General features: G+C 40.4%; 1 protein-coding gene across 3 annotated transcripts in view; it reads right to left on the minus strand.

Moving 5' to 3' along the window:
- Positions 1 to 587: 587 nt before the first annotated feature.
- The window catches only part of ACO1 (aconitase 1), a 33,793-nt gene continuing 7,283 nt past the window's right edge, over positions 588 to 27,097 (minus strand). For 2 of the 3 annotated variants that reach the window (XM_071731908.1, XM_071731910.1), the window contains 20 exons: positions 24,001 to 24,121; positions 22,379 to 22,547; positions 20,332 to 20,469; positions 18,346 to 18,415; positions 18,054 to 18,237; positions 15,192 to 15,331; positions 14,046 to 14,217; positions 13,523 to 13,623; positions 12,393 to 12,509; positions 10,244 to 10,403; positions 8,468 to 8,603; positions 7,909 to 7,993; positions 7,496 to 7,652; positions 6,836 to 6,960; positions 5,875 to 5,979; positions 5,094 to 5,236; positions 3,875 to 4,022; positions 3,340 to 3,462; positions 2,161 to 2,346; positions 588 to 1,295 (listed from right to left, as the gene is read on the minus strand). In XM_071731908.1, coding sequence (XP_071588009.1) covers positions 1,179 to 1,295; positions 2,161 to 2,346; positions 3,340 to 3,462; positions 3,875 to 4,022; positions 5,094 to 5,236; positions 5,875 to 5,979; positions 6,836 to 6,960; positions 7,496 to 7,652; positions 7,909 to 7,993; positions 8,468 to 8,603; positions 10,244 to 10,403; positions 12,393 to 12,509; positions 13,523 to 13,623; positions 14,046 to 14,217; positions 15,192 to 15,331; positions 18,054 to 18,237; positions 18,346 to 18,415; positions 20,332 to 20,469; positions 22,379 to 22,547; positions 24,001 to 24,097 — 2,673 coding nt within the window. In that variant the 5' untranslated portion in view covers positions 24,098 to 24,121 and the 3' untranslated portion in view covers positions 588 to 1,178. Of the gene's footprint in view, positions 1,296 to 2,160; positions 2,347 to 3,339; positions 3,463 to 3,874; positions 4,023 to 5,093; positions 5,237 to 5,874; positions 5,980 to 6,835; positions 6,961 to 7,495; positions 7,653 to 7,908; positions 7,994 to 8,467; positions 8,604 to 10,243; positions 10,404 to 12,392; positions 12,510 to 13,522; positions 13,624 to 14,045; positions 14,218 to 15,191; positions 15,332 to 18,053; positions 18,238 to 18,345; positions 18,416 to 20,331; positions 20,470 to 22,378; positions 22,548 to 24,000; positions 24,122 to 26,407; positions 26,712 to 27,097 lie in introns of those variants that run through there. The other variant, XM_071731911.1, reaches the window with a different exon arrangement.

Raw genomic sequence — 27,097 nt, forward strand, 5'->3', positions numbered from 1 at the left:
TAGCTTGTTGGAGGGACAGTGCAAGCTCTATCCCCTTCTTAAGCCTTCTTTCAGAACTATTTTCATTGTTTCTTTCCAGATACAGTTGGAGCCAACTGCATTAAAAATACGTTAGGAGATTACTTGGAAATTATTTCTCCACTATGCCAATTGCTGTGGTAGTGACTAGAAACACATTTAAGAACTAGAACATTTTACCTCTGAGCAAGAGGGTATTTGTTATGACTGTAAATAGGTTCATGTGGTATTTGTGGGCTGGGCAGTCATTGACTTCAATCAATGCACTGGTATAATCACAGGTTGCTAACTGCCATAAAAATTGCTGATAAGGATCTTAAAATTGTCATAGATGATCTTTTTGAGGACACAAAAGAGAGGAAAGCACATTGCAGCAGATACACTTCTGCTGGGTTACAGAAGACTGCCAGTGTCTGACAGTCTCATGCAGGTTATTCTAAGAAACAATTCAAGTATAAGAAGGCAAGGCTTGAATGACTTTGCTACTACAGGGAAGATGAGAAGAGTTTGTAGTCAAAGCTTTGTTCTTCATCTCTGCACTGAGGATAGCATGACAAGACCCACCAAACTTCTTGAAAATAAATTTAATTTTTATTCATTAGAAATATCCCCAATAGGTCCACCTTTCCACAAAGGTGTATATTTTTAGCAAGAAAGTTCACATTTTTAAAAATTAAGAAACAGCTAAATAATTAATTTCAGTATTAGATTCAGATTCTGGTCAAATGAATAAGTAAGTAAGTAAGTATCAGGTAATCAGGAAGGAATTACAATTATTTTTATACTGTCAGTTAATTTTTGGACCACTGATAGGAGAGCGGAACTTAACTTCAGAGTCAAACTAAATGGACCAAAAATATATGAAATCAGCACGTGATCTTCAACAGTTCCATGGATTCCAGCAGTATTTTAACAACTTTTGCACTTAATTCTAAGGTAAGTCAAGCCAACCAACATAGAAAACACACAATAATTGTTGTTTACTTTAATTGGGCAAGTGTGTCCAATTTCCCGATATGCAGAATAATTCAGCATTGTGAACAAGCCTTCTAATACAATCCACAGAAAAATTTTTCTGACTACAGTCCACGCTGATTACCATAGTTTTACAGCCCTCACCAGAAGCAGGCTTGTCCCTGGACGTTCTTGCTTCATGCTTTTTACTGTGATGCCATTTTACGGATCATGTAGTTCAGAATGCCACCGTTGTGGAAGTAAGTGAGCTCCACATCAGTGTCAAATCTCATGATGGCATGAAAAGTTTTCCCAGTGTCCAGCTGTGGGGGTCAAAGAAAGTCATTCAAGCAGCAGAACTACCAACATGTTACATGACATCACATTAAAATTAGGACCATTGCGATAGTTCTGCCATATTGAGAGAGTGGGCTAGAAAGATAAGGTGAACAGGCACTGGGCATCAGTATTTCTTTCAGACTACAGCCATCTGATTTAAAAGAAAGTAGTTTAAAACAAAGCATCATTAACATGCTATGGAGTCTCCTCCTCACACTGCATTTGCAGTCTCATTTAGATTTTTTTGTTGATATAAGCCTGAGGGCATGAAAGCTGACCATCCTTCCAAGTGGTTGTACTAAGTGTTGATGTTCTATGCAGTCATTCTGCATTCTGTCTAAGATACAACAGCAATACAAGCCTCATTAGCTTGCTTTGGGAAGCAGAAAAGCACAAAGACAAATGCATGAAGTTAATTAAACCCACTGTGTTTTACTGAAGACTCCCCTAGTCAGGTGCTGCCAGACGAATGCAGTGTTAGCTGAATTGTCTGAGTCATTTTAAGTACATTAAGTAAATTAGTTTATTTAATTTAATACTTACACTTCACTTTCTATTGTGGATCAAACTTTTAACTGAGACAGAGACATTTATAGTGGACTTCAAAAGACAGGTCCAAAATACAGGACTTCTTTGTGCTAAGTGAATGAGTTTGGGCACACTGATTTTACATCTCATCAGAGGAAACCCCTGTTACAATTACTGTTTTCATTCTTTTCACTACCCAAATTCTCCCTTTGTCAAGTGAGAGGAGCTTATTGCCATACGAAAGTACATTGTTTGAAGAGACAGTTGATTTTGAGTGAAATTACAATAATTCAGAAAATTCAGCCCTTAGGTGACTCATACCTTAATCTGGATCTTCATCTGAGGTTTTAGTTTTTCAGGAATGACGATTGTGTAACGCTCCCGTCCAGTGAGTCCTAAAGTCCCTGCATCCTCTCCAGGCAAATACTGCAAAGGAATCACTCCCATCCCTACCAGGTTGCTCCGATGAATTCTCTCATAGCTTTCAGCAAGCACAGCCTTGACACCCTGGGAAGCAGATAACAAGTATCATTATCTGCATGGTTCAGCATAGTCTTTCTGTGCTTAAAGGATGGAAACTGGTATCTTCATCTTCCTCTCTATTTCATTTACCAGTTGCTAGTAGAGTCAGTAGCAAGCTGACAACAAACTGTCCAGGATGGGGAACACCTTAACTTTCAGGCATCTTTAGATTGTCAAAAAACTACATTGGCTTTCTCAGAAATCCTGCATACTACTTTAACATGCCTTATGTAAAGCACCACTAGTAATTTCTGTAACTTGCTAATTCAGTGTTGCCTTCCACACTACAATATTGAGGATGCAGTTTAATTAAATTTGGCATTTTTACATGCTAATACAGTTAAGGCAAAAAAAAACCCCAAAACACTACCATAAAAAAATCCAAAAACATAGACTAACAATCTTAAACATCAGCTCTCCTAAACTTTGTTTAATAATACACTGTTGCTTTCACAAATTCCACACCATAAAAATTTAATCAGCGTTTGGCTTGGTATATGTTGTAGGACAGAAGAGATCAAGAATGAAACAGATATTTCATTGTATATGGATGTCCATATACATATGGGGTCCTATAACAATACTTTTAAGTATCCCTGACATATACTAAGCTTTATTTTCACTTATACTGTTCTCTTACCCTTTCTATCTTTCCTGCTAAGTCAGCTGAAGGAGACAGGTGGAAACAGACTCAAGGTTCACTGGGTTGTGGGAAGTAGAAATAAAGAAACTGCCTTCCTGCTGTAGCCCTATAGACTTCTAGCTGAACAGTCAGGGCTTCCAGCCCGGATGAGATCTATTAACATTTAAATAGCTCTTGCAACATTACTGGGGCTCTTCTGAGGCAACTTAGATTTCAAAACAACTCTTGCTACTGAAGTGGGAATGAGTTACACACTATGTTGGTCATAAGCTAGTCTCCCCCACAGATTAATGCATTTTCAAGTACTGTCCTCCTAGATCACTGTAGTTGCTCACCAAGAGGAATGGTCCTTTAGCTGCCCAGTCTCTGGAACTTCCTGCACCATACTCCTTCCCAGCCAGCACAATCAGAGGGTGGCCAGCCTGCTTGTATCTTTCTGCAGCATCAAACACGTCCAGCTGGAATGAGAACACTAAGTACTTTATACACTTCTTGGGAGTGAAAGCACAATTCCAGAGAAAGAAGGAAAAAAGCATTGCCACACAAACAGCTGAAGCCCACACTTTCTGCCAAACAACACTTTGATGTTATTAACCAGAGGGTGCTTTCTGGTTTCTGGCCTGATCTCTCTCCCACCACAAACTTGCACCTTGCACTACTGTTGCTGCAGTGGTTATACTCCCCCTGGTATGCCTGACAGCAACACCTTATCCATGTACATGCTGTTTCCCTTGGTCACTACAGCTCCTGCCCCCTCATAAGCTTTACGTAAAGGCACTTAAGTAAATGACCTAAGCTGCTGGAAAAGAAGCCAGTACTAATTTGCTCTGCTGTCACTGAGTCTCAGTGTAGAGCAGCAGGTATACTTACAGTTTCCCCAGAAGGGAAATGAACAGTCTGAGGTCCTTGCTTATCAATAAACTTGTTCACCAAGCGAATGTTTGCAAATGTTCCTCTGGCCATGACAGCGTCGTTCCCTCTGCGGGAGCCATAAGAATTGAACTCTCGAGGAGTCAAGCTATTAAGGGGAAAAAAATAAAGAAAAAAAAAAAAAAAGAAACTGTGTTGGCTTTAGACAGAAGGACTCTGTGCTTAAACAAAAATAAGTAACAACCTGGTGTTTCTGAGTTAAGTGTGTATGTAGTTCTCATCATGGCAGCAGTATCCAGTTAGCTGATACTTCTAATTTTCAAATTTTTTGAAGGAAAAGCAAATATTAAAAAAACAGAACTTTGCCTACAGCTTATTTAAGCAGCTTGCATAATATAATCATCCCTCGCCCTAGAAAACAGTGACTGACAGTGATGCAAGGATATGGTTCATGTAACACGATGCAATATGATTCTTAATAGCTGCCAACTGAATATTCTCCTCTTTATTTATATTACCATACAATCCAGAACAGAAGAAGAGACAACACTGTGCTAAACATGTAAAAGGCAGAGAGCCCCTTCTGCAAGTTAGAACTATGGAACAGAAAATTCATTTGCAAACAGAGGTATGGGAATGAGGGGACACTCTACAAAAAATATGCTGGAATGTGACAGATAATTGTACTGTTTCCACCAGGGTCCATCCAAACAGAAGCTATGAAATACAACACCCGTTTTGTAACATGTGTAGGACTATTAAGATTTCAAAGTGACTGAGAGCAGAGCCCCAAAGAGTACAGAGAAGTTAAGTTTCCAGTAGATCACAATGGTTTAATCAACTTCCTCTGAAAAATTATTAGCCTAGTGAAAATATTTTTAATAATAATGCCAGTTCTGTTCCTCAAAACACCACTGAAGCTGTAAGAAATGCTACATTAGAGAATGAAAGTATTATCTCTGAAGACTCATGAGGGCATTTCAGCAAGTCCTATTCTTGCTTTAAGTTGAAACCAGGAATCCATCAAGATATACAGAGAGCAGATGTGTTCCCCTAACATGGTACAATAGTTGTGACTTGCACAAGAAGAAATTGTACAAGAAGAAATTGTACAAGAAGAAATTGTACAAGAAGAAATTGTACAAGAAGAAATTGTACAAGAAGAAATTGTACAAGAAGAAATTGTACAAGAAGAAATTGTACAAGAAGAAATGCTTACCCTCTGCTGGCCAAATAACGGGCTGCAGGACTGTTTCTTGCTATATTCCCAGCTGGAGATATGTGGTCAGTTGTTACAGAATCCCCAAAACTTAACAGGACATAAGCATCTTCTATTGTTTTCGGGGTCTGAAGAGCCAAGGTCTAAGCCATCATAAATGCAAACAAAATCATTAGAATACAACACAGAATTTCTTTATCTTTCACAAAAGTGAAAACTGAGAAGCAAATTCACCATTTTTTTTAAAGTTAGAAGAAAAAAAGCAATAAACAACCCTATTAAAAATGTTTATTCTTGAACAAAATATGTTTTCCTGGCTGCCTGCCAGCAAGTGCATGAATGAAAAAAAACAAAACAGATGAGGCAAAAAAATTATCTGAGGTACAATGCATAAATGCAGGCAAAAATCCAGGATTCCTGGAACTGCATATCCTTTTAAATGCTCCTGAAATAGCAACAGGGACACCAAACTATTTGGTGCAAAATGCAGGCAGAATTGTTGGGTTTGTCTCATGTACTTTGTGACCATTTAGAGGTATTTCAGCTTATGAAGAAAAGTATACTTGGCCAAAGCCCTGAAGTGACAGAGAATCCTTAGCATTCTCAGAGTCACTCATGACTTTGGATTATAATTAATTCAACAATGTAACCCTAATATTTGACAAGCAAGGCCTCAACCAGCTATGAGGGATGTTCCCAGGCCCCTTGAAGTGGCTTTACTTCACCTTTTTGAAGGTCACTATAGACTTTGGCTTGACTCCAAGTAAAACCATGCACATACCAGACCATCAAAGAAAGGTGGAGACTTGATGTAAGTTGACTTTGGATCCCAAGTATATAGTTTATCTGAAGGAGCATTTAAGGCATTCCAAGATTTGTTTACTGTCTGAAAAAACACACAAAAATATCCCAATGATTTATAAGTTTTCAGAGCAATGGAATTATTTCAGAATCTAAGTAAAATAACAAATTGGATTTCAGCAAAAGCCTTGTGTATTTCTTAAAGCACTTTGTAAAATGCTTATGGCTATCCATGCTATGTTTTGTTGGGTGGGTTTTTCTGTTTTTTTTTTTTTGTTTGTTTTTTGTTTTGTTTTTTTTTTTTTGTGTGTGTGTGTGTGTGTTTGATTGGTTTTTATTAATGGTTCTACCTATTAAAAGAATTAGGAAACCTTCATTTCATTACAGAAGAGCTGCTCATACAGTTTTCCAACAATAAACCTGTACTATATATGCAGGTAACACTTCATAATTCTCAAGTGTATTTACCAGAATCTTAAGAGGTTTTCTTAACATGTAAATCTTATTAATATTTTCTTCCAACACCTGAGAAAGCCTTGCAGGAAGACATTACCAAGTAAAAGTTTTTTTCTGGTGTGAATGCTGTTAAGGAATGCAAATTAATTTTATGTCAGCTGAAAAAAGCTGGCGTACCTAATTTTCTAATACCAGCCTGGAATCACTGTTTAAACACATATGTTACATTAAAAAACAAACAAACAAGCAAAACAAAAAAAAACCCCAAACCAACCACAAAATGTTGAGAAGCAGTTTTCCAGGACATGACTGTAAGAATCAATTAATTAACCAGAAGATATTTTTTTTAAAAATCTCATTTGAATACCTGTCAGAACATGAGCAGCAGCAAGGAAAGGTTAATTTCATTATCAAGACCAGCTTATTTAGCATCTCCAGAATAGCACAGTACATAAATCAAGACACTGTCCAAGAAATTAACTCACCTCTATTTTTTGGTAGACCTCCTTGAACATCCCAGGAATAACAAATTGACGCTCAACAGCCTGAATCTCATTTCTTGTTGGCCAGATATCTTTCAGGAAAATCTTCTTCCCTGAAGCATTTATTCCTGCAGAAAATGGTATTGTTATGTTTGTTGCATAAATTTTCCATTAAGAAAGAAAGGAAAAGTTGGCTTTTAGCTATGCATTTCTTCTAGCCTTGTCAATGTTCATCAGTCACTCTTAATTTTGCCTGGCAGAAGGGCCTGGCAGAAGAGGGCCCCATAACCTTGACAGTGCCTGTACTCAAGATTTATTTTGTGATTACCAGTAGTCTTCCAGAATAAATTCAGAGAGTAATTTTGGTTGGAAAGGATCCTTGAGCTCTCTCTAGCTGAACTGCCTTCTCAAAGGAAGTCTACTAGGTGAGGCTGCTCATAGAAGACTGCACCCAAATAAAACCAGAGGGGTTCTTCTCTGGATCTGGAACACCTGGTCAGGTTTGGCTTTCCCCTTTCTCCACCATACAGACTCCCTGTTGCTCTTTTTCTGAACAGCTACATGCTTTCTATCCCAGGGGTGCTCAGTCATCTGAAGCATTTCCCTAGTTCCAACCAGTTTAGTTGATCAGCTGTGAAAAGAAGCATCCTGGCAGGGTCTTACCCAAAGGCTCCTTCTCAAAGTCGATGCGGATGGTGCCTGCGATGGCGTAGGCAATCACCAGTGGGGGGGAGGCCAGGTAGTTAGCACGGGTGTTGGGGTGGACACGCCCTTCGAAATTCCTGTTGCCAGACAGCACACCCACTGCTACCAGGTCTCCCTGTAAGAATCTGAGATGAAGTGCTTGCACACCCACCCCCCCAAGGGGTCTGCAGTACTGCAGTGTCAGTGGTGGCACAGTCACAGAACTGCCTCCTCCCAGACAATCCCAAAGCGCTTCCCACAGAACAGAGAATCCAGGTGGAATTTACACCACACACAGCTGAGAGGAGTTGGTGCACAGGGTATTGTGTGTCAGAATGGCACACAGCAGAGCATGGCTTACCTAAATGAGCTGCACAGGAAAAACTGCATACCTGTGTTATGGCTTCAACAACAGGCTCTGGCAGGGGTCCACTGTTGCCAATGCATGTCATACAGCCATAACCCACCACATCAAACCTAGACAGAGCACAAAAACCACCAGTGAGCAGAGGGCTGCTTTGGGGCAAGGTGTTTAACCCCTCAGTGATGGCTTTCAGAAGATGCACTGTTTTAACAAATGAATTGCTGCTGAAAGCAGCATTTTTGAGAATATTCTATGTGCTCAGATACTGCTATGATAAAACCAGAACAAAGATCTGGGAATATGTTATCTACCCAAAGCATCATGTTACTGATGCTATCTAAAAAACATGACTCTTGACAAATAACCCATTTTCATTCTTGTGAACGTGAGTTCTCAAGAAGCTAGACCAGCCTTCCTTCTTAGTGGCAGAGCCTGAGCACAGCACCAATCTGTTCAGTCATGCGGGATCATGACTGATGGGCACCTGACATATCTTTTAATCCATACAGATCTCTTCTAGGACATTGCTTGCTGTCAGTGTTTTTAGTTAAACAGCCATGGGTCAACAGTAAGAAAAACACTCTTACCCAAGCTGGGAAAGGTAACTCATAACTCCACTCTCCCTCAGGTAGTAAGTGACAACCCCACTTCCTGGGGACAGGCTAGTTTTAATGTATGGCTTCACAGTCAAGCCAGCTTCAACAGCTTTCTTAGCAAGCAGTCCTGAAAAATAAAAAGGATAGTTGCAGTTTTTCCTGGAATTGGATAGTTTGGTGGATCAACAGGTTAAAAGGAGTACAATAAAGTAGCAGGGAAACAGAAAGACTCCACCTTCCAGCAGTAAAACGGAACAGTGAGCCACAGAGAGAGATAAAAATGCCATGAGCCTGAGAGCCAAACACTTGAGGAAACAGTAGCCTATTGCACTTGACACAACTGAGGGGTTCAGCCTCCCTGCTACTAAGGGAATAGTCTGTCTGGAGGAAACCTGCTTCTTGATCCTTGGAGGAAAGAAATATAGCTCTGTTTTGTGGTCAGATGGACCTGAGGAGGGATGTATGCCAATCTGAATGTCCTGTAAAGGGCAAGTGGATTGGGAGACTCTGTTTCTCCAGAGGGGTAAGAAATACAGCAGATACCTCCTCCATGTCCCTTTTCACCTACATCCTGGTTTATGATGTCTTTTATTCCTGTTGCAAGGAATTAAAAGAATTCATGTGCCTGGGAAGGGGCTGAGCTGCTGGTACTGTAAAGCACCCCAAGGAAGATGCTAGCCCAAGAACAGGTAACAAATATCACCCTGACAGCCTAAATACAAAGTGACTGTTGTCAGAGGCTGTCCAAAAGTCAAGATTGTCCCAGCACCACAAAGGAACAAAGGGACAAATTACATGACTTCAACCAGCAAGTCATCCTCCCTGGTCAAGGGCCCTTGCATTGCCCCTTGCACATTCCTTCCAACCTTTGTAGGATATGAACCCAAATGGTACAGCCTGACAGTCTGGGAAGGTCTAACACAGTGATGATTGTACAGTGAAAGGTAACATCTATGTATATGTTTTCAGAGGAGGAAAAGAAATGTGTCCCTGTAGCCAAGCACCTGGGAAAGAGGGCTCAACTGGCTTAGTACAGATTGAGCCCTTGGAGACAGCTCTTCGTTTGTATTTTGTTACCAGAAGCACACATTTGGAATGAGGTGTTTTCTACTATCAGCCAAGTTAAAAATTAACAACCTCCTGACCAGAAAAGTAACACAACCAGCTCAGGGTACCTGTTTGGTAGGATTTGAATGGAGATAACCACAAAAACAAGGCATAAAGAGCCCACTTCTAACCACTTCTTGGATGCAGTTAAGATGCACTTGACAGTGCCCTAAAAGATGGCAATCCCCAAGAACACAACTCAGTTTTCTGCTTCTACTCACCCTGTACATGCCCTCAGTGTCCTTCTGTAATAGCTTTATATACCTCTAGCTAAATGTGTTTTGTACTCTGCTTTCAGATCAGACTTAAACCCATAGACCATTCTTCACCATCCCTCCTCTTGTGTAGCTGACTGTCAATAGCCTCTTCTCAGCTGTTAGCTTCTGTGCATTTGAACAAGTGTCAGAGGTACTGCTTAATTCAGTTCCAGTTTGCCCTGTAGAGAAGACAGGGCAGGAAAGTGACATTTTCTTCACCCCACATTTCTAGCAACTGTTTTCAGAATTTCTTCTACTACGCTTAGGGACTACACTCAGTTTTAGCACTCCAAAAGACAAAACTGGCACTGTGCATGCAGAAGTACACCACTGTTGTGTTTGTCTTTAGGGCACACAGCCAGAGCCAGAGAGAAACTACTGCATATTAAGCAAATAAATTTACCTGCTCCCAACATAACTGAGGGGTTACTGGTGTTTGTACAGCTTGTGATGGCAGCAATCACTACTGATCCGTGAGCAAGCTCAAAGTCACAGCCCTCAAAATTAAATTTGGTTATGCTGTTGTGCCGGTCTGGAGCAATTTGAAATCCCTTGAATCCTTGCTGCAAAAGGAGAAAGGATATGATTAATATAAATATTGACTGGAAATTAGTATGGGAGGGGAGTTTCATGAAGGAAAGTTTCATGAAGGAGAAGCATCTATCAGTCACATCCATCCTTGCACTTTCAGGTTGAGTGATGAAGACTTGCATCTCTGGTCAGTCAAAGTAGTGGATGAAAATAATTTTTTTAGTGTCTATCCTATTCTCTGTTTCCTGATAAAAGAGGGAAGTTTTGCAGACAGATATATTCATGTTTTCTTCCTATATGAATATATGCACTACAGACTGGGGACAGAGTGGTTGGAGAGCAGCCAGGCAGAAAGGGACCTGGGAGTCTGGATTGACAGGAAGCTGAACATGAGCCAGCAGTGTGCCCAGGTGGCCAAGAAAGCCAATGGCATCCTGGCCTGTATCAGGAACAGCGTGGCCAGCAGGTCCAAGGAGGTGATTCTGCCCCTGTACTCAGCCCTGGTAAGGCCACACCTTGAGTACTGTGTTCAGTTCTGGGCCCCTCAGTTCAGGAAGGATATCAAGGTCCTGGAGCAGGTCCAAAGGAGGGCAACCAGGCTGGTGAAGGGACTCCAGCACAGATCCTATGAGGAGAGGCTGAGGGAGCTGGGGCTGTTCAGCCTGAAGAAGAGGAGGCTCAGGGGAGACCTCATTGCTCTCTACAACTACCTGAAAGGAGGTTGGAGCCAGGCGGGGGTTGGTCTCTTTTCCCAGGCAACTCTCAGTAAGACAAGAGGGCATGGTCTTAAATTGTGCCGGGGGAAGTTCAGATTGGATATTAGAAAGAATTTTTTCACGGAAAGGGTGATCAGACATTGGAACGGGCTGCCTGGGGAGGTGGTGGACTCTTCGTCCCTGGAGACATTTAAAAAGCGACTCGATATGGCACTCAGTGCCATAGTCTAGTGACTGTGGCGGTAGTTGTTCAAGGGTTGGACTCGATGATCTCTGAGGTCCCTTCCAACCCAGCCTATTCTATGATTCTATGATTCTATGATCCTTCTTCAGATTCCTCAAGTATTTCTTTGCTCCCATATGCTCCAAACCCCTGTCCACATATAATCTTGCTACAAAATCTTGTCCTAAGATTTTAGTTATAACATTTAAGATTTGTAAGCCAAGAGTATCAAACAGCTCAAACTTAAACTAAGAGATGACATGAGATGCAAAAACCTGACAGATGGAAAAAAAACAAGGAGAGAAAAGGCACCATTCACATAATGAAAAATTATGCTTAGAGATCTAAAAGCAAAAGGTCATTTAGTGGAGTTTGGGATGTGTAACAGAACAAGAATTACTGAGAATTACTGGAAATTTCTTGATTTACAACACTAGAGTTCTGTATTGCTTTTAGCAAGGGCAATTATCACATCAGGTAGAGAGTCAAACTGATTTTGGAAACTCAAGTGAGTGGACATATTAATTCCTATTAAAGTCTTGCTCTTCTTTCAATGACCATTTCTGAATGGCTGGGGGAAAAAAAAAAAATTAAAAAAAAAAAAAATTACCAAAGAGACACAAAAGCACATGGTGCTGATCTGCTGAATAGATTCAGTAGTGAATGCAAAACTAGTTGGTGGAATTCAGGGCATAATTTGCTTGGAAACCTCAAGTGATGGGTGACTAGCACAAAGCTCACTGCAATAGCTACTTCTTGGTCCACTCTACTAGCACCACCCATCATGGCTAGTTCAGAAATCTTTATTGTACGTGGAAACTATGTTAGGCCTCGGACTGATCTAAAATCAGAAAGAACTACTGCCTCAATAGGACATGGACACCTTCATGTCAAAGAAGCACCACCCCAATTTTAAGCTACCTTTGTTGATGCCACCATCTAAACTGCATTCAGACATGCTCTTTGACTTTCCAACAGGAAACAAACCACATACACGTTAACCCCAGAACATAGTTCCTGAACTCTAGACAACTCTTAGAAGCACACATTAGTTTGTAGGCCCAAAAGTTCCTAGTCCCTACCTTGGCTCCCAGACAAGTCTCAAAGTCCTTCTTCATATCTGACACAGCAACTTTGTCCTGAGGCCTTTTTGGTCCACTGCAGCAAGGCACAACAGTATGGAGATCCAACTCAACAACCTGTTCAATAGGAGGAACAAAATGTGGTTCAGCACTGCATGATAAGTTGAAGCCAGTTAAGCCAGAGGTATGCTCATCTCTGCTGTGGAGCCAAGCTAAGTCTGCACATCTTTGCTTGTTTGCAGAAATTATCAAAGCCATGAGAGAAGGGAAAAGTCAGAAGAAAAACAACAGTTCTACTTTTAGACCCTGCCAGCTCTCAGGTACGGACCTCAAAACCCAATTGAAAAACCCAGTGTGTGACTAAAGCATCTAAACAATACAGATGATGTCCTTTCAAATGCTAGCAGCAGGGTCCTCTTCAGAAAACAACCATGTGAAGAAATCCTCATACTTGCATAAACCAAAGCAGACTATTCATCTTGGCCTTGAGGAAAACATTCAGCCTATTATAAAAGAGAGATTATGACATATTGCTGTTCCTCACCTCTCTTCAAACTTTGCTCTATAAGTGTGCTTCATTCTTTCCATGTTTACTAAGATTTTTGAATAATCATGCCAATGTAAGTTACAAGCTAAATTCTTACTATAGAGAAATCCAGGAACATTCTTGAGTTTCAGACTGAGCAGAGTAAGATCTTGGTTTTCTTGCACAGAAAATGGCTTGTGTGCTCTGCAATTACCACACAGAGCTTCTAAGTGTTCTGATTCATGCAGCAAAATAAGTTGCTGAACAGGAAGGTAGCACTGGGACAAGGTTCACACAGACAATATTCACACTCTCTCCATACCTGTGTTTGAGTCTGGACTGGACTTCTCAGAAGTACATAAACAAAATTGCAGAATCTGTATCAGCCAGAGCTCAACTGAGAGCCAATCTGTACCTATGCCCACACCTGGAGGACCAGTGCACTCATTCCACTGGCCCCAAAGTTAAGACAGGTGTGTGGACCAAAGACAAAGGGTAAGGAGTCCCTAGACTATTTCTTAGTTCCTGTGAAAAACAGACAATTGTCATATTATAATAGGGAGCAGCATAAAGCAAGCAGCCAATAGGCAGAATAGTTTCTAACCTGTGTGAAGTCCGGATCCTGGGAGGAGTTCTTGAAATCCCTCAGCATTCCCACAGCCTCAAGATACTTTTTTGTGCGCATAACTTTCTCCTTATCACGGCCTAATGTAAAAGCCAGATAGAGCAAAACCAAAATGCAAAGGAAAGTGAGAAACTACCATGTGACAGAATAAGAAAAAAAACCATGCTATTTCACTGTTCCCACTTTACACTGCACTACCAGACCCTTTCAGCACAACTATTAGAGACTCACTAGAAACAAAGCCAGTTAGCAGACTTGGTGGTTCTTGCACAACTCAGGCTCCTGCTTCTGTCACTAAACAAGCTAGGCTTGGGCAGGACTAGTTTAAAACTCAGCTCTTTCTGAACATGGATTCTAGAAGTATGAAACCACCTGAATAACAAGTAAAAAAAGCATTCAAGCTCAGAATGCTCCACCTGATTCAGTCCCATTACTATCTAGACCATTTAGCTATGTAGTCCTTGCTTTGGTCTCTTAACTCATGGTCTCTTCAGACACTCACCAGTTTGTATCAGGTACCCAATGCTAATATCATCCACTGGGAAATAGGCAGCTGTTGCTCCATACTCAGGGCACATATTGGCAATGGTGGCTCGGTCAGCAATCGACAGCTGGGCTACTCCAGGACCAAAAAACTCCACGAATTTGCCCACAACTCCAACTTGGCGAAGGTGCTGTTATAAAAACACAGTGCCTGTGTCATTGCTAGATGTCAAAAAATCTGAGCATGTATGTTATGAAATCCAGCTTTTGGCTTCAGAGAAACCTTTTTTGAAAGTTACTATAGTCGTTTGAAACAAGGAAGCTTTGGTAAACCAAATCACAAAGATGAGGAGAGGAGAGAGAGATTACAGTTTTAATAATAAGGTGTAACACAGGTATGTATTTCTTCTAAACTTGTTCTTCCTCTCATTTAAACTGGAGTCTGTCTTAGAAGAACTGTATTTTTCTCAGCACTGTGTTCTGACAGAGAACAGAGTGGGGTCTTTAAACAGCAAACCCAGGAAGACAGTGAAACAGAACAACACAAGTACATGAATAAAACTGTAAATGGCTGAACTCACACAATACCTAGATGAACTCATAAAAAAAACATTGGCTTTTCCTATTTAGACAGCATCCTGTGATGAACATGTGCACCAGATTTCTGACCTCCATCAGCATGAATGCTGACCCAGCAACACTCTTAATTCAGTCACAGTCCACGGTGTGAATAATTATATTATGAACACATGGCACGTGAGCTGCAGATCAAAGCACAGCAGACTGCTATACTTGCTGTCTGTTTTCAAGCTTTACATTGCCTTATGTGAAGTGGGGGATTCAAAAAAGAAAGCCATTATAGTTTTGGGGGGGCAGAAGATCCTTTACAAGTACCGTTGTTCTAAAACAGGTCTGCACATGAGGATTTGAGCAGGCTGTGAAATAGGGTCCCTATTCTGTCTGGTTTTCTGGGAGACAGATTTGCCTAGCACATTTGCAGTTGTCCTTGGGCAGCTGATTGCAACCCTCACAGAGCTTAAAAGAAGTGAAAAATGACCACACATAAGCACACAGCACTCCACGCAGCATGCAGCACAGTGGCTCTGTCCTGCAGAGCAGGCAGAGCTTCCAGAAGTAACAACAAATCATCAGACATGTTCATTACCTTGGTAATGGTGAGCACGATGTCAGTGGATGTCACCAGTGGCTGAGGGTTTCCTAGCAGCTTATAACCAACCACTTCAGGAAGCACCATGCTAATTGGCTGGCCCAACATCACTGCTTCTGCTTCAATGCCACCTACACCTATGGGAGCACACAATCAATGGCTCAGAAAGACAGCAGCGTGTGAAAGATAACCCATGAAGTACAACTGGCACATGATTACTTGATTTAAAGTGTGGAAGGGGCCAGAAGGCAAACAGCCAGAAGGGCTTAGCCTTCTGAAAAGAGGCACTCCTCATTTTGCTTCAGTTTCTGCAAGGTTGGGCTTTTAATGTTTCCATTTCATACTTTCATTCTTGTTCCTCAGCAGTTAGATAGAAGACTGAGTAATTTGCTCTGAGGACTCTTGGCTTTTACAGTAAAAGGTGTTAAAATTTTACGTAATTTACTTTTATTTAATTTATTTAAAATTTAATTAAATTAAATTAATTAAATAGTAATTATTGAATTACTTAAATATGCAATGCATAAAGAAAGAATGACTGATTATGGCATTGAACACGTTGTGCTGTGAGTGACATGCATGCAGACCAGGACTGCTGGCCACCAAGTAAAAACATTATTTAGGAGGAAGGAAAGGTTATCAGAGACAAAACAGTACACCTGGTTCTAAAGAATACTAACAGAAAACCTACTTATTAAGACAGAAATATCCTCCTTACACCTACTAAGTTTCAACATGGCTTGGGCATGTGCAGGTGGAATCTTTGTGTATGCACACCTTCAGTGTTAAAGGAAAGCAATTCAAGTGACCATTTCATTTTGCTAATTTAATAAGTTAAAATATCAAGACATCAGTCATATGCACTACAAAAAAATCTCATGTTTACTAGCAATTTGGCTTTAGGCAGTAATTTTATAAATTTTTGCCTGTGGAAAGTCCGTCTCAAGTTTATCTTCCACTTCCAAACCTCCTTCTACTTTCTATTATTTTAATTAATATTGTGCTAGAACAAATTGCCTGTAGTAAGTTGCTTATGTATGCCAAGCCACCTATCCTTTTTCCGTCTTCATCTAATAATGACTGAAAAATAGTTTCCAATTGATTTTATGCAACATGATACAACTATGCTAGTTAAAAAGGTACTTCTGTGACATATACAATCACATTTTGCTAGGTGTGGAACAATTTTAAAACAGCAAAGTCGATTGACTTGATTGACAGGAATCAAGTGAGTTCATATTTACCAGACACAAGCAAGAAATGCTGGCTCCCAGAGCATGTGCTTTGAGCACACGTGGTACAGGCTCTGCTCAGTCACATTTGTCAACACTAAGCTTACAGGCACACTCTTCCAGACAGCTACTGGTGTTACAACATCATCTAAATGATGGCTGCATGAAAAAGGTGTAATCAAATACAGAATAAGAGAAACATCTCTTATCCCAAAGATACGATGGTTTAACCAAAGTGAACTGGTACACATCTGCATTCCAGCCAGCAGGAATTCTTACTTCCTTAACAGAGTCTTAATCAACCAAAATTGCTACAGTACGGGTGGGGTAGGAAAACCACAATGTCTTACTTCTGTCACAGGCAGTACTCACAACTGGACAAGGATCTTTGTGAACAACTAACAAATGCTGTGTAAAAACATGCCTTCTGTATTTGTAGGATACCAATTTCAAATGGGCTCCTATCACTGTATCACAGGAAGATAAAAAGCTCAACTGAATTTTTTGGTGCTATGTGTTGGGCAATAGCAAAGATTTGCATTTCATACCTGCAGTTTGCCACTTTGAGCAAAAAAAAAAAAAAAAGAATAATTTGTATTTATTTCTTTAACAAGGATTCTGCAGAATTCTAATTCTTCTGTATTAGAATATCCTTCATAGCAGCTTTCCACCATGGCCTGTCTGGCTATATTTAACTTGCTCAGATTCAACTTTCAGCATCTGAAATCTAAGCAGAGCATTTGTAGTACTCAACACCTTGGAAATAGTTGAGTGACTAAGGAACAAACGGAGGATCAGTGATACTTCAACTGTCTTACTTCACCAAACGACTAGGATGCTTCCAGAAGTCCTTTTAACACACTCCTTGCCTGCTTCCTTGCAAATTAAATGCAGAACAGAAAGCATGTAACAGGAAAACCAAACAAGACAGCACCAGAAATCATCTGAGGCTGTTACAAGAACAGGGAGCTTAGTTATAAAGTCTTCAATAACAGTAAGAAACCTCATCAAGTTCCTTAAACTTTGTCTAAGCCTGTGTATTGTGTCTGGCCAGCATGGAGATGACTTTTTTGTACAGAAGCCCATGTAGTGCTTCACATTAGTGACCAGGCCAGTGCTGATAACACACCAGCTATTTCAGCTATTGCCAAACAGAGAATACAGTGTCATGGTCTGGTTCTGACCCTGCCTCAGCAAGTAAGCTGGGCAAGTGGGCAAGATACTATGAGGACACATGGCCAGGACAGCTGGCCCAAGCTGACCAGAGAGATATTCCATGGTATATGACACCATGCTCAGCATTAAAACAGGGAGGTGGGGGTGTGGGGAGTTTTTCTAAAGTAGCTGCTGCCCAGGGACTAGCTGGGCCTTGGTTTTCTGGTTAGGTGGTGACTGATTGTATTTGCATCACTTGGTCTTATTTCCTTTGCCCCATCCCACCCTTCACTTATAAATTGTCCTTGTCTCGATCCATGAGTATTTTGTTCCATTTTTCTTTCCAGTTATCTTCCCCCATTGTGCTGGTTGGAATAGCAAGTGAATAGCTGGGTGGGGGCCAGGGTCAAATCACCTGAGCCTGTAACACAGCTCAGTCAGCCACATGTTCAGGAAACACTGCTGCACATACCCCAGCCAAGCACTCCCAAGCCATCAATCATGGTGGTGTGAGAGTCAGTGCCCACCACACTGTCTGGATAGTAATAGCCATCCTGATCCATCACCACTCTTGCCAGGTACTCCAGGTTCACTTGGTGGATGATTCCAGAGCCTGGTGGAATAATCCTCATGTTTTTAAAAGCCTGAGACCCCCACTGAAACAGAAGAAATTGGAGTAAAAAAGTTTCAATGCACATGAGCACTGGAAGAAATTTTGTTCATTGCATTTTTCTCCATGCAAATAGGATTAATTCTTTCAGTACCTTTAAGAATTCAAACCTTTCTTTGTTCCTTTCAAATTCCAGATCCTGATTTTTTTGCAAGCTGTCTGATCTGCAAGTGAAAATAATAATCTATCAGAAACAAAAGTATTCACCTGAAATTCACGTTTGGTTAGATATACCCAAAGGTTGGCAAAAGAGTCATCAGCTAATATTAAGGCTGATCAATCTCATCTGTTTAATCTCACTGCAGCTGTGAAGTACAGGCAAACAGTAAAAAGGATTTAAGAGTTCTTAAGAGATAACACCTGAAGCCTGATTCAAATATGAGAGCTAATCTGCTTATTATATATGTGGCAGGCCTAAAGGCTGTCTCTTGGAAAAAACTACACCACCCATTACAGCAACATGAAGTTTCCAATACTTAAATCAAAAGCAATCAGCAAAGAAGCAAAGGGAGCTGGAACAAAACTGCCTTGCAACTTCAGTTAAGAGGAGGTTATCACTGACAATACTGCTGCCCGGAACCCTGGGTTTCAAAGTAGACTGGGCTAACAAATTTTTTTAAAGGACTGATTCATGGAGTTAGCCAGTGTTCCCTATATATACACAAGCCTAATAAAAATAAAGTAAGGTGGTGATAAAAAGCAATCATTAGCAAAAAAATTGTCTAAATGAAGTCCTGGATACCACTGATAACTAATGATATTAAAATAATAAAGAAAAATAATCTCATAATAATTGATTTTGTCCTATTGCAAAGATGAAATCCCACCCTGTTCACAAAGAAATACTTTGTTACTAATGATCTTAAATTATGTGATGCAAATTAAAAAGAAAAAAGGTTAAGTTTCAGGTTCAGTACATTAGTGCTAGAACACCCAATACCCCAGAAATCAGTCCTTAGATTATTATTTCTGATTTTGTGTCTGTTTCTAAAGTCTCTAATGTTATGAACAGATACAGCATATATAGGAAAAAAGCTAAAGGCGGGTAATGTTCAACAGTTGAATAAGTCAAAAATTTTTGGCTCTTTTTCTTCCTGTCATCTAGAAACAGAATCATTGAGAATTTGTATCCTTACTAGTCTACAGCTAACCAAAAAAACAGTAAAGAAAATTCTATTTGAAAACTCTCTGGCGACATGCTCATATGAAGCATTTCTGCTCAGAAGTTCAGTACTTTTATTCTAAAGAAGCCTCTAAACTTGAGCACTGGAAAAGTGCACTTTTTTTTCTTCAATTTGCACATCCTAGACATCTTCTCTTTGCAGTACTTTAACTTAAGTGGCCTCCTTCAAAACTACCTAAAGGTAACTGCAAACTGAAGAACTTCCAGACTACTGAAGATGGAAGGAAACCACTGAGAAGCATCTAAGGGCAGGATCTGTTTGGAAGAGTTCAGCAGCCCACACTCAGGTACCATGGGGGGCAGATCAGCAGAGGTCTTGTCTTTCATTGTGGCTCTAGTGAGCTCTCACCTCTTTGTAGCATGCTGAAGATTGCATAGCATTATGTTTCCCTCCTGCACTCATAGGGGTCATATTAATCAGTGTGTTGTGCTCTCCTGCATGAAGGCACTGAACTAGCAAACTAGGTCCTTGGTGCTGGGCTAGGTCAGCTCAGGTCAATTCTTATATAAATAAGGAAGGAAGGAGACATTCTCTCTTGTCCTTTCCAAAAAGCCCTATCAGGTCAAAAAGTGCACATGGAAAAACGCTATTTCTGAGCAAATAATAATGATACAATGTTGTTATGGAAAATTATGATCACCGCAGGTCTGGACTCAGCCTGTTTATACTAACATTTAGTCCAGGCTTAGGCTGCTGAGAGACAGACCACAGAAGAATCAAGATTCCCCCATCTAATTTACATACAACACTCTAAATTTTAGAGGCTAGATGTTTTGCTTCAAAGATCAGAAATGGAACTACCATTATTATTATTATTATTATTATTATTATTATTATTATTATGGACCCAAGTTACTTACTACCATTAAGAAGTAAGAGTTATTTTGTATCCTTACCGCCTGTTAAAATCAACCTGGATGGAGTGATCTATCACTAGATCAGCAGGACAGATAGGATTGATTTTTTCAGGGTCTCCACCAAGTTTTTTCACAGCATCACGCATGGCAGCAAAGTCAACCACAGCAGGTACCCCACTGAAACAGAAGAGAAATGGGCAAGGTGAAGCAATTTGGAAAAAAACAAACAAACAAACAATTCAAAACCAACTGAGATCCTGAGATGCAGAACAGAGACCCACTGTCCCACACAACACAAACCACAACTGTACCCTGAGTCTTGGGATCACAGCAGAGGCAGTACCCTTAGTGGGAAGACAATATCCAGAGAGCAGAAGGGACAGAACTGTTTCTATATCCTGAGCATTCTAAGAATGAAAAGATAAAACCAGGATTCATCATGTAATAGCAGGAACTTAAAGTGCTTGGCTGAGGAATCTGGAAACTTAGTCCTAGCCACCCTTCCTCTGGGACCCTGAAGTGGTTTCTCTTCTACTGCTCTGTTTGTCTCCTCCCCAGTCTGTCTGAAAAAGAACAGGGTGCTGGGGATGGGAAACAACAATGCCCTTTCTTTGATTCTTTGCTATGATCATTTAGCTGATTTTAAGGCAAGGATCATCTCTGATATGCTTTGCAAAGCACAGAAAAATCTTCTCCATAATTAGGGCTGTTTGGTACCTTACACACTTCAACTGAAATTGGCAGAGCCAGCAGGCATTAGTTTTCCTGAATCACAGAGGTCATGACCACAGAAGACCTTTGTAGAGCAACTGTATTTTCAGAAGCTTTAACTGATCACTGGAGAAGCATGAAGTGGAGAAATAAGGTATACCATTCAAATTCACTGATCAGTTCTGGCACTTATCACTGACAAAAGACCTCCTATCACAAATGACATTCATAGAGCACATTTCCAACTAAGGACCAGGACTCATATTTCTGCCTCCTCACATACCTTGTGGCAATCCTGCAAGACCTTGAGGTCCAAGTGAGCTAGAAATAAGTGAAGAGGCCTTTTTCTCTCTGCTTGTATATGCCATAGATCCAAAACACCTTCCTTTCTAGGTGAGGCAGATAAACCATGCAGAGGGCCAAAGCAGTGCATTTGAGTCTTCCATCCATCCTCCACTGCCAAGTCTTGTTTAACCACACTCATCATACCTAATATACCACACATATTTGCGTATTTATTTTAGCAAAGCTTCTGGTGCTTCTCAGCACACACATTCTCAGCTTCCACAGAGGTATGTACTACCATGACATCTTTCCATCAGCTTAGCAAACTCTTCCATACCAGCCTATCTGATTTTGTAAATTGCTGAGACAAAAAGCTGTCTGTGATGTGCTTGTAAGGATCCAGAATCACTCAGTAACCCACTGAGAACACTACATTTCTGCAAGAGTAGCCCAAAGTAGAACATGCTTAGGTTTTCAACTCTGATTATAAGGAAGCTATTACAATCTTAAAATATATCAGGAACAACGTGAGAGGAAGAGAAAAGGCTTTGTAATTTTCACAGAACTTTACCGTGAAAATCCTTGGTGTCTACAAAAACAAATAGAAAGAATGGTCCACATTCTCCAACCTTGACATGATTAACTGATTTACAGCAGTTTTTTGTCCCCAGTGATGCATATTCCAAGAAAAATAGCAAATGTGATGTTATGCTACCTGGATGACTTTGAGGAGAGCAGGGGTGGGAGGAAGGGAGTGGAAGAGTTATTCTGCCATCTTATGAATGTTATACAATTGAAAAAAACAAGCAAGACATTGATCTACAGTCTTACAAAAACTCAGAATAATTACAGAACAACCAGATCTAGGAAATTTGATAATTCTAATCCAGGACGTGTGATAGTAATTGTTGTATGTCTTCTGGAAAGTTGCCTCTCTAAGTGTTGCATGCAGCATGATACCCAGAAAAGCTGGAAAAGGTCTCTCCATACATTTCACAGCTATTCTTTCCCCCAGCTCACCCCTCCACAGCTAAGTATTGCTGCACTTTCAAAAAACCCCTCTTTCAGCTTTGGGGAGCACCAGACTCACGTGAAGTCCTGCAGTATAACTCTTGCAGGCTTAAATGGCACTTCCACGTTCTTATGTTGCACCTCTTTCCAGTTGAGAATGTTCTCAACATCTGCCTTCTTCACTAGGAACTCATCACAGTTACGGATTGCTGCTTCCAAGAGGACTCGAATGGAAAATGGCAGGTGTGCTGCATCGGTTAAAGGCAAGAAACAGAATTTTTACTTTAGTGTATGTGTCAACACGTGCAGAGTTTCACCTGCACCTCCACATTCTCATAAGACTTTATCCCAAATAACCAGACACCCTTTTCTAGCTTCCAGATTTCACCCAATTCTTTGAGCAGAGTTATTATTTAGGTGCCTGTGAGACAACAGACATCTTTGCTGAAGGGCCTCTTCTCCACAGCTTTTCTACCCTCCATACTCTGAAAAAGAGGTAGCTCTTATCTTGGTTCTCTGCAGTTTCCTCTCACTCTTGCCACTGAACAGTCATATACATTTCTACCTGATATGGTTGGAAACCACACCTCCAGAAACGTAAAATGAAGCTTAAAGGAGGTAAGACTGTATCTGCTAATCTTACTTTACTTCAGGATTGAAATTCTTACAGGAGATGGAACAAATTATTATTATTAGAGCAGTCCTGAAAGATTTACTACAAGCAATGAGTAGCTCCATTATCATAAAAAAACGACGCCTAGATATTATTCAGGAAGTGATCATTCAGAATAATTTTGGTTTTTTTGGTTGTTTTTTGTTGGTTTTCATCATCGTAGGTTTTGGTTATTTTAAATCTTCTCCCACCCAATTCTTCTGGAGCTGAATTATTCAGATTTTCTGCTGGACAGTGAGAAATGTATGGTTTTTTTCTTTAAAAAAATCTGGAGCTTATCACTTTTGGACCAGGGATGAATCAACTGGTAATGCCACACATGTATTTGGCTATTTCTTTAGACTCACCTCTGCTTTTCACACACTAAGGCCAGCATTAGCTGACTTCTCAGTTACACACTACCTGAGCCTGCAGTGGATATGCATTGCTGATGTTCAGAAAAACCATTCCTTCTCTTGCTTCCTGAAGCATCCTTGATCAGCTGTTTCCTTCTTGAAAGAGGACAAATACCCAGCATAGGCAGCTCTAAGCTATGGATACTTGCTTTCAAAGTCAGCAGCACAAACTGTAGGATTTTTACCAGTGCCACATTTAGATAGTGTCAGAGGAACTACAGAAAAAGTCTCCTCAGAAAAGATTTTTCTAGACAGCACTTCTTTTAAAACTGAACAAACTTACTGGGTGACTCAGTCATACCAGTGTTAGGTCATTTGCAGCCTTTCACAAAAGAATAGCAGTGTATGAGAAAACTTGTGCACTGCAGTCTTGCCTGGTCCTCTTCATCCACTCAAGAAAAACAAGACTGCAGTGCGAACAGCATGTTGTGAAAATAATACTGCAATTTTACCAGTATTTCTGTAGTGCTAAATTTCTAGAATTAAATTTTGCTAAAACTTTGTTTCCAAAAACTGTTTTCTGAATTCATAGTTCTCTCCAGAGACCAAATATCATCAAATGGTATTTGCAATGTCTCTTCAGGTTCTATTCATCAACACTAACAAAAACCAGTCCTTTTGTTGTCAACATACCATATCTCGCATCTTCCAATTTGGTCAGATTGAAGAACTTCTTCAGAGGTTCTTTGGGATCCAGTGGCTCCACAATCCGTACAAAAGGGTTGCTCATGGTTATTCAAGACCCTTCCTGTCCCTAAAACACAAATGAAAAATCAGTGCCGTTCTGCATACAAAGTACATATTCCACAGTCCCACATGAAAGACCTGGCAAAAAGGTTCTGCACAGTGTGCATTAGTCAGTCCCTTTCCCTACAGATCTGCCTGTAACATGTCCTCAGAGGAAAAAGGTCTGCAGGAAGATAAGAGCACTGTGAAAAATACATGGATGGACCATGCAGTTTACAAAGGAAGTTCAGTGTCTGCACCATTATCTTCTTTATGCTGCTTCCAGACAACCATTTGTGCTTCTGTGATCCAAGAAGCACCAGGCCAATGTGATCCCACTTCTTAAGTGGCATTGAGCTGAAGCTAGACGGACAGGCATCTGCATTCAAAATTAAAAACAATTCAACTAAGCAGAAAACACAACAGTTTTACTTGAGCCAGAAAGCTTCACAGACCTAGGATTACAAACTTCCACTTTGGAGATGCATGGAACCCTCCTGATTTCAGACATTCATTAGGGTTGCGACCAAAAAAAAAAAAAAAAACAAAACAAGCAAACAAACAAACAAAAAAAACCAACCCAATAACTCTTACTGTAAACATAAAAAAAAAGAAAATATTTCAAACCAAAATTATGGCTATCCTAATGGCTTACTGGATAGAACATTTGACTGTGACCTAGAGCATTTATGGTTCACTTATACAAGTTAGAGCACCCTGAGATATTCCCAATATCAAGGCCAACTAGCACAAAAAGTGCTAAATTCATTCTAGAAACACCTCTCAATCTTCACAAAATATTAACTGCATGTACAATGCCCAGCTGAGCAGTTCCTAGGACACCCCTAAGACCTGAACTCTGCCCAGGGCTCTTCTGGGAACACTGGCTTCAGCCAACAAATGCCAAGGAGCAAGCTAAAATTTAACAGGAAAAAAAAAAAAAACACAACAATTTTCTTCCAGTGTCTGGCAATATTCCCAGTCATGATTAATTTTTTTTTTTTTAAGAGAGATAAGCACAGTCCTGATTTTCAGATTTCTTGTTCTTTTCCCACAGCACTGTTCCTGATTTTGTCAAAGTAACACTATCCTTCCTTGCCCTAGTTTTCCAAACAAAATACACCTCCCCACAAGGTATGAGATGGACATCCTTTGACAGGCCATGGAGAATGTTCCATGCAAAGGGATATGCAAATCCCAGTATTATATATATATATAAAAACAATTAATGGAAGACCAAAGAATAAATTAATTTACCACACCTGACAAACTTATTGGCTGTTCAGGGAATACTATTATGTAGCACACACTTATGGGGGATTTTTTAAGTGTTCCAGCACAAAAGACATTTCACCTATGTTGAAGATAACCAAGTTAGAGGTTTGATTGAGATGGAAAGATAGCAGAAATGGTGACAAAGGAATGTCTTGGGTGTAAAGCAGACAGATACACTAAAAGAAAATTTCCAGAATTCTGTCAAATAAAATAATATAATACAACTCCCAGGGAAGGCAGAAAAGCAGCTGACAAATGAACAGCTGAAATAAACAAACAACTGCCACCCAACATCTCATCTCTTACATTCTGATCTACAAATTATTTTATGAGATTCCATTTCCCAGCTTTGCAGACACCCATTGCACACAAAAGCCCATGAAGTTTTAGGTGTCATCTTCTTTATACAGCCTAAGCTACTCAGCTATTCCTCTTCTAAGCAAAGTCAGTGCTTCTACAATTGCACATGTTCAAAATAAATGGCTTCCTTCCTCTCCTTGCCAGCTATGGTCCTGGTGCAAGCTTCTGCCTTCCAAGCCAAGCACTTTGTTTTATGCATATACACTTCTCACAAAAAGTTAGAACATAGAAAGAAGATAGAAAATGCCAGGATACCCTGACAGATAAAGCAGGAGATAACTACTTTGATATGACCATAGCAAGCCTACTGTACTCAGCTCACATATTCTCATCTAAGTACAAGTTGCAGATGTAACATTTCCCATCCAAGTCAGTGTCTTGGAAAAAAACAGCAGAAAATCAAGTTACTATGACACATTATCTACTTGCTATAATTTCTTTTCCAGACATCATTCCCTCTTCCCTGAACAGCTGTTTTGGCTTGCAATATGAGATACTTCAGCACAAACCTGTTTTCATCAGTGAGTTACACAAATATGCCAGACTCTGTGGTGACCAAGGTCTAAACAAATGTTCTTCTCACCTGCCTGGGCACACTGATCTGTACAACTCCAATACAGCTTTGTAAGCCATTTAGGAATCCCAGCAGAGAGGTAAAGTATCTTTTAAAAACACCAACCTGCAGCATTGCTGTAGCAAAGTTCACAGAGCTGGAGAAGCCTCAGTCATACCAATTATTGCTTCCAGACAGTATATAATAAATCAAGTGGCACAGCACTCAAGCAATTGATCTGCCAAAGAGATGCAAGGGAGCAATACTCTGCAAACCAAGTCCATCAAAATGTTTTGAGTAATTGCTGTGATTGATACAGATTAACGTGTGGTTACAGCACAGAGTATTTATTCACATTTTGTAGCCACTGAAATGTAAATCCACAAGCAGGATAGCAGGCAGGGCAGCTGACATCTGCCTCCATGGGACTGGAGCAGGGTCACTGTGTTAACCACAGACAGTGCCAGATGGCCATGGCAGCAGCTGATCACACATTCCAAAGGCAGCACTTGATCTTCTACCCAACAACCTCAAAACTGCTTGTGTGGAGGTCACATCTGAAATGGGATTCCACACAGTGGCCCCCAGGAAGACAGAAGTGTAGATCAGGAGGTTCCTAATGGTAACAGCCAGCAGCCACCCACCCACATGAAGAGGCTCCTCCTGGCCTCAGACAACAGCTGCAGCTGCTGCTCAAGCTGGTCTCCTTCTCCAGTTATATAGACACATGTTCTTCAGTATTTGTGCAGTCCTGGATGCAGCCCTAGGATTCCAGGGGCTTCATCTGACTGAAATCTGCAAAAGGGGTTCAACTGG

This window comes from Heliangelus exortis, chromosome Z, assembly GCF_036169615.1.
Source record: "Heliangelus exortis chromosome Z, bHelExo1.hap1, whole genome shotgun sequence".
NCBI classification, from domain to species: Eukaryota; Metazoa; Chordata; class Aves; order Apodiformes; family Trochilidae; genus Heliangelus; species Heliangelus exortis.